Source organism: Scyliorhinus canicula, chromosome 7 (genome assembly GCF_902713615.1).
Source record: "Scyliorhinus canicula chromosome 7, sScyCan1.1, whole genome shotgun sequence".
Lineage (NCBI taxonomy): Eukaryota > Metazoa > Chordata > Chondrichthyes > Carcharhiniformes > Scyliorhinidae > Scyliorhinus > Scyliorhinus canicula.
In genome coordinates, this window is record NC_052152.1 from 143,548,022 (window position 1) to 143,560,933 (window position 12,912).

At 44.2% G+C, this 12,912-nt stretch overlaps 1 protein-coding gene across 1 annotated transcript; it reads left to right on the forward strand.

Annotated features, from left to right (window-relative positions):
• The first annotated feature begins 8,242 nt into the window (after window positions 1-8,242).
• On the forward strand, window positions 8,243-12,611 carry LOC119969429 (iroquois-class homeodomain protein irx-1-A-like). The gene is made up of 2 exons (XM_038803059.1): window positions 8,243-8,687; window positions 10,310-12,611. The coding sequence occupies exons 1-2, from the start codon at window positions 8,451-8,453 to the stop codon at window positions 11,141-11,143; spliced, it is 1,071 nt and encodes a 356-aa protein (XP_038658987.1). The 5' UTR covers window positions 8,243-8,450; the 3' UTR covers window positions 11,144-12,611.
• Window positions 12,612-12,912: the final 301 nt, after the last annotated feature.

The following is a 12,912-nucleotide window of genomic DNA, read 5'->3' on the forward strand; positions in this document are numbered from 1 at the left end:
TGGGAGAAAATGTGAAAAAGGAGAATAAAAATTTTTTTAAAAAAAGAATAGATAGGTGCTTGATGGCTGGCGCAGGCGCAATCAGCCGAAGGGCCTCCTTCTGTGCTGTAAAACTATGACTTTATGAGAACCAGTGGGCTAGACTTCAACCACTGCTACTGCGCATAAAAAAGAAAGTTGCAGACAAAATGCCCACTTTATGAAATGCTCAAGGAGGGAGGGTGTTCATATAATTCTTGAGTCATCCCCTGCAAAAAGAAAATGGGCAAATCAACAGAGAAGGCCAGATTTCTAGCAGTTAATCACTGGGTGGTCCTCTTCAGTCTGTTATTGATGTTAAAACGTGTGAAAGCCATTTACTTGATAGAAAGCAAGACCTCATTAAAATAAAAAAAACTGCAATTAGTGTTCAAATGAGATGTGAGGAGCAATACAATGAACAGACATGAAAGAAGCTGACTTGGGGCAGAGGATTTGGGTCCTCCTTGTGATGCACCATAGGCCAGAATAAGAAAGTGTGAATAGGGGATGGAGCAAACACACTTAAAGGCGGGTATATGAATAATACAAGTTTTCCACTTATCTCTTGGCTAGGTCAATGTTGTTCTTCACTAAAGATGCGATTGAAAGTGGATTTGCATTGAATTGACATGGAAAGGGGAAAACCCAGCACCAATCAGAAATGAAAACATACACAGCAAGTTTTCAAAAAACTTCTGGATTGGGGCATTATGACTAAACACTATTCAATTACCATCCCCCTCTCCCACCCGGAGACATTTCATCTGCTGGGGGATCAAAAAGTAATCGAAACAAACCCAGGTTTAATAATGGGAAATTTTCCTTCTCTGGGAAAATATCTCTGGAACAGTTTCCCCAGGTGATCAGTATCATAGAACTATAGAATCCCTATAGTGCAGAAGGAGGCCATTCGGCCCATTGAGTCTGCACTGACCTTTCGAAAAAGCACCCTAACCAAGGCCCATTCCCCCTGCCCTATCCCCGTAATCGCACCTAACCTTTGGACACTCAGGGACAATATCTCATGGCCAATCCATTTAACCTGCACATAGAACATAGAACAGTACAGCACAGAACAGGCCCTTTAGCCCTCAATGTTGTGCCGAGCAATGATCACCCTACTCAAACCCACGTATCCACCTTATACCCGTAACCCAACAACCCCCCCTTTAACCTTACTTTTTAGGACACTACGGGCAATTTAGCATGGCCAATCCACCTAACCCGCACATCGTTGGACTGTGGAGGAAACCGGAGCACCCGGAGGAAACCAACGCACACACGGGGAGGACGTGCAGACTCCGCACAGACAGTGACCCAGCCGGGAATCGAACCTGGGACCCTGGAGCTGTGAAGCATTTATGCTAACCACCATGCTACCGTGCCGCCCCAAATCTTTAGGGTGACACGGTGGTTAGCGTTGCTGCCTACGGCACTGAGGACCCAGGTACGATCCCGGTCCCGGGTCACTGTCCACATAGAGTTTGCACATTCGCACCCCCACAACCCAACGATGTACAGGGTAGGTGGACTGGCCACACTAAATTGAGTCTTAATTGGGTGCTCTAAATATTTTTTTTAAACTGCACATTTTTGCACTGTGGGAGGAAATTGGAGCACCCGGAGGAAACACAGACACGGGAGAATGTACAAATTCCACACAGGCAGTCACTCAAGGTTGGAATTGAACCTGGCTCCCTGATGCTGTGAGGCAGCAGTGCTAACCAATGTGCCACCGTGCCGCCCAGCAGTAGTTTACACGGGTACACACGACTTCCACATGCTGTGGAGAGGTTATGGCGTAGTGGTATTGTCTCTGGACTAGTAAACCACAGACCCAGAGTAATGTTTTTGGGATCCAGGTTCAAATCCTGCCATTGCAGATGGTGAAATTTGAATTCAATAAAAATCTGAAATTTAAAGTTTAAATTAACCATGAAACCATTGTTGATGGCTGTAAAAACCCATCTGGTTTACTAATGCCCTTTAGGAAATCTGCCATCCTTACCTGGTCTTGCCTACATGTGACTCGAGACCCACAGCAATGTGGTTGCCTCTTAACTTCCACCTCAAGGGTAATTAAGAACCGGCAATAAATGCTGGCCAAGCCTGTGACGCCCATGTCCCATGAACAAACAAAAAAAAATCTCTGCTCCAGTCAAGAACCAATTTAACTCATTCTTGAAGGCATGTGGTCAATGTTCTCCATTAGTCAGCAATGCATTCCAGAGGCCATTGCAGTTAGGCCCAGGTCCCTATCTTTTGTACTGGAGGTTATGAATGCAGCTCTTCTGCATTTACAGGCCTTATATCTGTCAACCCAGAAAACTGCTCTCTCTATAAACACAATTATCTCATGGTCAGTAATGTTCTGGAACTTTCCTTTTTCAGCTGAGTCCATCCTTTTGATGGTTACAGGAACTGGTGGCAGGTTAGGAGGCCCAGGGGTTTGCACATTCTCCCCGTGTCAGCATGGGTCTCACCCCCAGAAACCAAAGATGCGCAGGGTAGGTGGATTGGCCATGCTAAAATTGCCCCTTAATTGAAAATAAATAAATAATTGGGTACTCTAAAATTTATATTTATAAAAAGGAGGCCCGGGGTGGGGGTGGCTGACTTCCATGACTACTGTGCTATCGGGTGTGTGAGTAAGGACCAGTTGATCTATACAGGAAGTGGAGACAGCTAAAATTTGTCCAAACCCCAGAATGCTCATGACATCGAGTTCTACATGATTACTGAGGGAAAGGATGCCAAGGTGTCTGGGGACATTTTTCCCTGTGCTAACTATTTTGTGGGTGAATATGCCGGCTGGAGGAAGCAGGTCACAGTCATTGAGTGTTTTTAAGAAACCACCAAACACACATCTGCAAAGATAATTATTCCTTGCGACAGAATTTCCTCTCTAAATTTCTGCAACTCTCCACTTTTCCCCATAAATCTCTGCAGCTCTCCTCTTTTCAAAACTGATCTTTTCGACCACACTGTTGGTTGCCTCCTGTAATTTCTTGTTCTTTGACTCTGAGATTTTATTTATTTTTTTGAGTGTGAAGTTCCACATTTTCCACCTTTGAAAGATATTAAATAATTGCAAATTATACCCTCCAGTTCCCAGGGATATCCCTGGTTTGGTGGACCCCAATCCCTGTACACTGTACTGAGGTCATGATTTTGGAATTGTTACACAGAAATATTCCAATGTCACGAAGCACATTATCTGTTATCTGTGAGTGTACCAGTTTGTGGGGGTGTATAGTTTTGTTTTTGTAATGGTGCGAGGAGACAAGTGAAAACCCAGTGAGCATAAGTAGCCCAGTCGTGTAACAATTATTAAAGATATTAATAAAAATAAAGGCACATGCACATGAACAGGACTGCTCTACTCTAAGGCAAATGAGGTATATGAATTACTAAATATACATGCAGTTAATATAGAATGTACCCTTTATTCCCAAATATACTTACGATCCCTGAACTCCGTAAGACTTCCCCGTTTCCCCAAACAACATCCAAATTAAATAAATTTATAAGTTACTACCAGCTTATAAGTTATCATACAACACAAGGATGAAACTCAAGCCTGGGAAATATCTTGTTCTTGTCCAGTGAAGATATTTAAATTGTCTTTATGAAAGTTTTCTGCACTGCCCTACTCTAAGACTTTGAAGTGGCCTTCAGAATTGGGGGCTGGAAACTGGCTGGCATACTTCTGAGCCTACTAGGTGCCTTGCTTCTGTGAGTCCAGTCAATTATACCGTTGTTCCACTTTGATTTTGCCATCTGTATAAATGACTGTCTGTCCCTATCAAATTCCTTGAGTCTAGACATTATCATATGTATACCTCATTGACCTTCTCAATCGTCTATGTAAACTGTTTCTACTCAGAAGCTATTCACATGTGTTTTGTATCTAAAATTCCTACTAATCTCATTACTGGGTGAGACCCATCATTTCCAGCCTTTTGAATACTGGCTCCTGCTGTCTCTAGGCAGATTTCTACCTGTTTCTCGGCATGTCGCATCCCATTATGTTTTGTTAAATTTGTTTTACTGTTGTTGCGAGGCAAATTCATGACACTAGACATTCCAAGTGACAGAGTTAATGTTTTGAGTCCATATGACTCTCCTTCAGAGCAAAATGATGATGGCAAAATGACAAAACTTTAACTCTGTTTCTATTTCCACAAATGCTGCCAAAACTGTGGGGTCTTTCCAGCATTTTCTGTTTTCAGTTCAGATTTGCAGCATCCATAGGTTTCTGCTTTTATTTAAACAGAAACAGAGACCTGACTAAGTGGATTTGAGAGCTTCTGGGCATTTTGCAAAGGATGTATATCCCACCTTCATCATTTCATGAATTTGTGTGCATTCTTGGGTGGCACGGTGGCATAGTGAGCACTGCTGCCTCAAACAGTGCCAGGGATCCGGGTTCAATTCTGGCCTTGTGTGGAGTTTGCATGTTCTCACCTTGTCTACGTGGGTTTCCTCTGGGTGCACCAGGTTCCTCCTACAGTCCAAAGATGTGTTGGTTAGGTGATAAAATTGTCCAGTAGCATCTAAATGGTTAGGTTGGGTCACAAGGATAGGGCAGGGGAGTGGAACTAGATTAGGGTGCTCTTTTGAAGGGTCGATGCAGACCCTATGGGTCTTCTGCACTGTAGGGATTCTATGATTGATTCCTGTTGGTGCTAATGCGTAATAACTATTTATACTATCACTAATGGAGATGATGGTAATCTTGTGGTGCAGTGGGAAGTGTCCTGGCTTCCGAGCGACAAGCTTTGGGTTCAAGATCCATTCCAGGAATTGAAGGCTATGCAGTGTGTGTTGGTAATGCAGCCAAACACGGTGATTATCAACCTATAAATCCTTCCAGCATTGCTAAGAGTGCGGGAGAGGCTCCTCAAGGGCTAACCTCTGTCAACTGGCTGACGATCTCATCAAGGATAAAACTAGCCATGGAAACTAACATGTACACTGTGTGCCTCATGAATCACAAGACCTGAGAAAAGTGAAGAAGAATGGAGGTCATAGCTGATCACAGACGTCCTCTGTTTCATTACCATCAGTGTTGAATTAGCTGGGCTGGGGTCGGTCCTGTAACTCTTGGGTCAGGGAAGGGGGAGGTCAAACAGAAAATGCTTGAAAAACCCATCAGCAGAGAGAGAAACAGAGGTTAATGTTTGAAGTCTAGCATGGAGCTCGATGCTGAACATTTCCAGTAGTTTCTGGTTTCATTTCAGATCCCCAGCATCCACAGCATTTGCTTCTGCTTGTTAACCAATACATCATGGCCCTCAGAGCACTCACCTTATCCACGAGGCACACCACGTGTCCTCTTCGTCCCATTCCCACTCAATTACTGACCACTCAGCTCAGTTGGGGAAGGGTATAAATTCTGAAACGCCGGCTTTTGTGTTCTCCGGGGCAGCACGGGGGCACAGTGGTTAGCACTGCCATCTCACGGCGCCGAGGATCCGGGTTCGATCCCAGCTCTGGGTCACTGTCCATGTGGAGTTTGCACATTCTCTCCGTGTCTGCGTATGTCTCACCCACAGAACCCAACGATGTGCAGGGTAGGTGGATTGGCCATGCTAAATTGGCCCTTAATTGAAAAAAAAAGAATTGGGTGCTCTAAATTTATTTTAAAAGATACTTTTGTGTTCTTCACAGATCCTGACTAACCTGCTGATGATTCCCATTATTTTCCGTTTCTGTTTCCAAAGTCCTCTATAACAATGGTTCCCAACCAGTTTTCCATGGCACACTGGTGTGCTGCGAAGGCCCCCTCAATTGTGCTGTGAAAAAAGATTCAAAATAATTCCAAATTCATGTAATTAAACTAAAACTGACCTTGATCTTCAGCTCTGTTATCGGCATTTCCAAGACCCGAATAATCTTTGGCCTCCCACATATGCGCCGCCTTGGAAAGAGTGGCACATACATGGTTTAGTTTGTTTATGTTGGTCAGGCTCTTCCACGGGACATGGAGCTGAAGAAAAAGGTCCCCATATGCCTGCCCGTTAAGGGAAAACTCGAAAAGGGCGTAAAAGCCCTCGAAAGACCGAGACAAACGGGGAATGGTCATAGAAAAGAGAGTAGGGAGAAATTAAAAACCAAAGCTTCCGGGGCGGCACAGTGGTGCAGTGGTTAGCACTGCTGCCTATGGTGCTGAGGACCCGGGTTTGATCCCGGTCCCAGGTCACTGTCCATGTGAAGTTTTTACATTCTCCCCATGTCTGCGTGGGTTTCACCCCCACAACCCAAAGATGTGTGGGGTAGGTGGATTGGCCACACTAAATTGCCCCTTAATTGGAAAAAAATAATTAGGTACTCTAAATTTAAAGTTTCCAGTAAGGGAAGAAGGTAGAAAAAATAGGTGTGCCTCAATTTTTTTTTTACAGTATAGATGTGTGCCATGATAAATGAAAGAAGGGAACCACTGCTTTAGAGGACAAACAATCGGTTCATTTCCAGAAAGATGAAGTATGCAAAGGACCTTGAGGGTGGGAAATTGATATGGTGAGAAGATCACTGCAAGATTACCTTCCCAATACCAATCTGTGATTTGCAACGTTTGGTTGAAATGGGTTGAAGCACATTCTCCGACTGGTCACCAGTTGGCAGTCCTCAGGGAGGCACCTGCAACACAACTACTGTTGACTTTTCAATGAAAGGATCACCGAGACCTGTCGCAGAATACACTCGACAACTTACCCAAGGACAGCAGAATGGAGAGGCAGATAATTAAACCTTGGTTACAGGACACTCATTAGCAAAGATTGATAGAATCATCACAATTTTTAGGGTCCTCCAGTCGGCCCATTTTCAGAAGTGGTGGCATTGATGTAAACGTTTTCACATTAGTGGGACTCCTTTCACCCATCGGCGAGCAAATACCATTCATAAATCCAATGGAAAACCACAAAGGGGTGTGGGAGTGGGTGGGGCCAGATACAAACTTCAAGATGTTCCCCACTTGGGGGCGCAGTGGCACGTGATCAGTATTGCCGCCTCATTGCGCCGAAGACCCCATTCATTCCTGGCCCCAGGTCACCTCCGTGTGGAGTTTGCACATTCTCCCCGGTGTCTGCGTGGGTCTCACCCCCACAACCCAAAGATGTGCAGGTTAGGTGGATTGGCCACGCTAAATTACCCCTTTATTGGGGAAAAAAAGAATTGGGCATTTAAATGTATTTAATTTTTTTAAATTATAAATTAAAGTCCCCTGACAATTCCGTGTTTTCAATCCTGGCTGAAATGTGAACGTGTTAACGGAGTTGTACGATTTGTTTAACATGAAGGCTTCACTGACCGGTGGGCTGACCAATAATGTCAGCCGGTAACTTTAACTTGCAGCATTTCAATGGACTACTGTATAATGGGGAATATTAAAAGCAAACAACCTCGAAGCACTTTTGCCACAGATCAGACATTTAGTTTCAGATGTATTCGGACACTTAATGATTTTCCAGTGGAGACTTAAAAGGTGTAAAGTCAATTGATCCCCCTGCCATCGGGCTCATCAATTGGAATCATATCTTCTCGGGTAGCCTTTTTAATCAAGAGGCTACTTATAACAGATTAGCAATGGTACAATTATCAAAGGGTTTTTGGTTAAACATCCTTTATCAAAGTTTTGGAATGATTAGCGCTATGACTGTAACACTGCCGTGGATTTGAGGCTGAGACGGAGATTGAGGTGTTTTCCTGACTGTCTTCCAGCCCCGCCAGTGCAGTGTAAACGACAACAAATTCCACTTGTTTCCCTCTATTATTCCGAACACCTTCTGTGTTCCAATCCAATGCCCCTGGCTTGTTCCAGCCGAGTTTTTAATAATAAAATATCAGATTTTTAAAAAACGGGAGAGAAAACGCTGATAGGCCGATACAACTAAAATAAAAAGCGAAATAGGTTGTCAATAAATGCAGTGAATTAGGATCCGAAAACAATTGGGAGTGGGAAGTGTGTGTCAGCGTGTGGACCGTTTCCTCACACACAGCGGAGTTAACCATTTCAGGGCACTTGTAAATTGAAAACGCTGCTTAGTTTTATTTTTTTTTAAAGAGATAATCTTCCTATTGCCTTGTCTCGTTTAAGCCTGCGTGCAAATAGTGAAAGATGAGATTATTTTGCTTCTTGAGACTGTCAGGCCATGTATAGCCCGCGGTGTTGTGTTCTCACAGCCTGTGTGAAAACACGACATCCATCACACAAGAAACTCCAGCCTGTTTGGAAGTTTGAAGTGGGATGTCTGCTGATTGGGAGCTCGGCTCTTCACTGGTTAAATCTCCCTAATCGTATGTAAATACCGTTTACCAGGCTCCCGTCAATCACGCCGGCGCTCGCCAATGGAGTGGACAGAAGGGGATATATAGAGACAGAAGGTGGATTATAGTTTGATAGTGATTTTAGGTTGAACCGCATTATGGCTATGCCTCAGCTGGGATATGGAGACGTGGTCGCCGCCGGGAAGGGATCTGCATTGAGCGGCCTGCCGGCTCTATTTGTGGAGAGGCAGGCGGCGATGCTGGGCTCTCCCGCTCTGAGTCTCGGGGTGCCCCCGCCTCTCCATGCACTCCTGGCCCGGTATCCGGGCACATACCCCATTCCACAAGGATACAGCCTCCAGCCCTATCCTGATCTGAGGCATCTGTCTCATCTGGTAAGGAAACTTCCTTTTGGGGTTTAGTTGTATTTTTTAAAGTTTGAAGATCCTTTTGCGGTTTAGTTGTATTTATAAAAGTTTGAAGATCCTTTTGGGGTTTAGTTGTAGTTTTTAAAGTTTGAAAATCCTTTTGGGGTTTAGTTGTATTTTTTAAAGTTTGAAGATCCTTTTGCGGTTTAGTTGTATTTATAAAAGTTTGAAGATCCTTTTGGGGTTTAGTTGTAGTTTTTAAAGTTTGAAGATCCTTTTGGGGTTTAGTTTTATTTTTTTAAAGTTTGAAAATCCCCTTTTGGATTTAGTTTTATTTTTAAAAGCTTGATATCGCTTTTTGGGTTCTAATTGTACTTTTTAAAGTTTTAAAATCCCTCTGAGCGAAAGTTTTTAAAAAATCTTTATTTCTGAAATGCTTGAACTTCACCGGGTAGCATGAGGGGATCAGTCTGCGAGTGGAGAAGTTCATCCCTCCTCACCGCCAAACTTCCTCCATTGAACAATAGTGAGTTTTCGCCTCCTCAAGACATTCTTTCAACACCAAACCTCAGGTTGAGTTTGATGTTCATACAATGTCGCCAGTTAATATAAAACTAATCATGTTAATAACATCATACCAGGTTAAGGTTTTGCATTTTAAATACAAAACTCTAGCGATACCAAGTAATGTACCACACAAGTTAATAAACATTCATGTACATCTCTCCGTTTCATACGTACATCAACACTGAATATGGCAAAAATAGTCAACTTATTTCATACAGCTTATACGGTGCAGTAAAGTATAGGACTAGATTTGGATCCAGACATACTGAAAATGGAAATGGAAAAGTCAAACTTGAAAATGTTTGCTTAAAACGTTGTATTAATTCGTAATTATAAAGTTCAAGACGCGGCGTTTCAAAATCCTTAACATATAATCCCCCTTTTTGTAAAATGTTGCAAACACTCAGTAGGCCTGGCAGCATCTGTGAGAAGGAAACAGAGTTAGCATTTCAGGTAAATTTATTCCACATATACTAGGTGTAAGTAGCAATTTCTAGTGCAAGATGTGACTGCCAGTCGGTGCTTACCTGATTTGAAAGCAGATCTCCCTCAGCCTGATATCCATACATATATTGGACAGCCCTAAGGGAATGGTGCGATGATGCACTATATCCGGCCTGTTTCCAATTTAAAAAAAAGATGGTCTCGGTTTAAAGCAGCCTCACGAATCTTCCACCTCGACAGTATCGCTGCCCTGTCGTCGCTGACTTCAGGCGATTGGCTTCAGACCTGGTGGCAGCTTCAAAATGAGTTTATTTCAATGTCAAATTATCAGTTACCACGATGGCTCCAGACATAACAAACACCCACTCGTCTATTTGTGTGATGGACACAAGCAAACTATTCCAATTTAGATTGGTGATACAAGGTCCGAATAAAGGTATTCCAATGTGATGCATGGCCTTTCACTCTGGGATATTTCAAACAGGTAACCTTGTAGAGAAGTTGAGATGGATCCTAGTTTGTACTATAATAAATAGTGTGTATTACATTAAATTGTATGAAATCGGGTTTGTAATAAAATATGTATTATATTCTAATGCGTGTATTAGATAAGCTCACTGTTTTGCTTCTGATTCCAGGCGTCCCCCTACGATCTGAAGGCTGGATGTGTCTATTCCCAGGCTGCTTTCTCCCCAGCCGGCGCCCTCTATTCTCCTTACCGGCCCATGTCGCACGGGGACCCGGGCAGAGCCAAGAACGCCACCCGGGAAAGCACCAGCACTCTGAAAGCCTGGCTGAACGAGCACCTGAAGAACCCTTACCCAACCAAAGGCGAGAAGATCATGCTGGCCATCGTCACCAAGATGACCCTGACCCAGGTCTCCACCTGGTTCGCCAATGCCAGGCGGCGGCTGAAGAAAGAGAATAAAATGACCTGGGTGCTCAAAACGAAATCGGACGAGGAAGAAAGCGAAAGCGAGGACGAGGAGGACAAGAAGGAGGAAGATTTGCCCGATCCGGAGCAACACCAGGCGGGCATCACCGACGGGCACCAAGTCAAGGGGGATTCGGGGGCGCCTTGCCCGGCACACGGGGGCACAACATTAGTCAAAGGTGTGCCAGACTGTGGGCAGGAGCCAGGTGGCGTGCTGAGGACAAACCTGGAGGAGGGCGAGTCGAGAAAATCCGAGTGGGCAACATCTGAGGAGGGAGGCACGGTACAATCCGCGCTCAGCACCGAGCCCAAAGACAGTAGTCCAGCACTCAGACCCAAGATCTGGTCCCTGGCGGAGACGGCGACCTCCGACCACGGGAAGAGCCACCGGCCAGCTTCGCTGGGCGGGCGCTCTCCTCCTGCGCTCGCTCACTACCAGATCTGGGCTGGTGCCTGTTTTGCAGAAGGACAGTTCGTGTTAAACAGCCGTACCCGGCTGGAATCAAAAAAGAGAGACCGTGCAGAATCGGACCAATGAGAAGAGGCGAATACCAACCGCAATCCGATTTGCAAAAGTTGGACGTACGTTTTCCGCTCCCGCCTGACATTCTGCACTTTCATCTGGTTCCTTGGGATCTCTGTCCTGGGCGATGATGTATTTCTGCCTTGATGGTGCTGTGAACCGATATGTCTGACTATGTTCTCAATACTTGTGGTGTCAATGAAAGGGCGGGGCCCCCCAAGGGATTAATTTATTGTAATTATCGCGATGTTAATACATGCTTCGACAATTAATACAACGCAGTGCAACCGAGAAAAGGTCTCCCGATACCATTCTGTTCCTTACTTATCACACTGCTTTAAACAAAAACAAGCCGCAATCTGGGCAAAGTAGAGCTTTTAGTCAAAACGTGTAAATATTGTTAATATCCGAGACCCCAAACAAATCACATATGTATACACAGAGATGATTATTAGACCGGTCTTACTGTATCACAGCAATACTCGGCCTGTAAACCAAGCGGTTGGATAATACGAATCTAGTGAGCTGGTTAAATTAGTAACAGCGTGTTCTGTAAACCAATTGGTTTGTTCACACTTGATATGGTGACCTGGTTAAACTAGTAACAGTGTGTTCTGTAAACCAATTGGTTTGTTCACACTTGATATTCTGACCTAGTTAAACTAGTGACCAGGTTAAACGAGTAACTGTGTGTTCCGTAAACCAAGTGGTTTGTTCACACTTGGTATAGTGACCTGGTTAAACTAGTAACGGTGCAGTCTGTAAATCAACTGGTTTGTTCACACTTGATGCCGTGATCTGATTAAAATAGTGGTTTGGTCAAACTAGTAACCGACTGGTTTGTTCACACTTGATACAGTGGCCTGGTTAACCTAGTTTCAACAGTGTGGAAGAGGAACATTCTTCACATTCACTTGCAGGGTTACCGAAGCGCAATGTGTATGTAAAGGTTCGCCGGTTTGGCGATGTATTCTGTTTTAAAATAAATTTTTACTGTATGTATCTGGACGTTTTTACTTGTTGCTGAAGCCCAGAACCAGTGAAATCTAATCCGAAGCTGTGGAGATGGTGGGTGTCAACTCACTACAATTCTACACACACTGTTTGTACTTTTTGGGGGTATTTTTCATGTGTTGTGTAATAGCTTTTTGACGAAAACCCTGCCTTTGATCGGAGTTAAATTACTCCAATTTACAAGAGCGTGCACTGAAACAATTACCTTGTGTAAACTGCCTTCTTCAAAACTATCTCCAGGTGTTTAAACCTCCGAGGTTTGTTTTTTGGAAACGCATGCTGACCGGTTCTAATGATCAATTTATCAATACCGAGTTTGAAGGGACGAGACCTAAATCTGAGGAAAGACGCGGATTGAGGAAAACGCTCGTATTTAAGAGAATGAATTAAATCTAGTACTCGGGGAAATTGAACATATTCGTAAAATCGGCCTCTTAAATCTGTCGTCTGCCAGAAATGTACATCCACAACCTGTAAGAAAGATGGGGGGGGGGGGGGGGATCCTAGTGAGAAGAGAGTGTATACCTTCTCCTGTCAAGGTTTGGCGTGATTCAGAATCTTTGAATATGTTTAAGGCGGAGCTGGGTAGATTCACGTTAAAGAGGTGGTGGGCGGAGAGTAGGCAAGATGCAGGTTTGGGGTTATTGTCGGATCAGCCATGACCTTACTGGTGGAGCAGGTTCGAGGGACCGAATGGCCTCCTGCTCATTGTTCGTCCGCATGTTTCAGCAGTTCGTCCTGCAACACCACACGTCCCGCTTCCAACAATA

Coding starts and splice junctions, on each gene's coding strand:
- LOC119969429 (XM_038803059.1), top strand. CDS start 8,451: ATGGCTATGCCTCAGCTGGGATATGGAGACGTGGTCGCCGCCGGGAAG. Junction 8,688..10,309: donor TGAGGCATCTGTCTCATCTG/GTAAGGAAACTT, acceptor TTCTGATTCCAG/GCGTCCCCCTACGATCTGAA.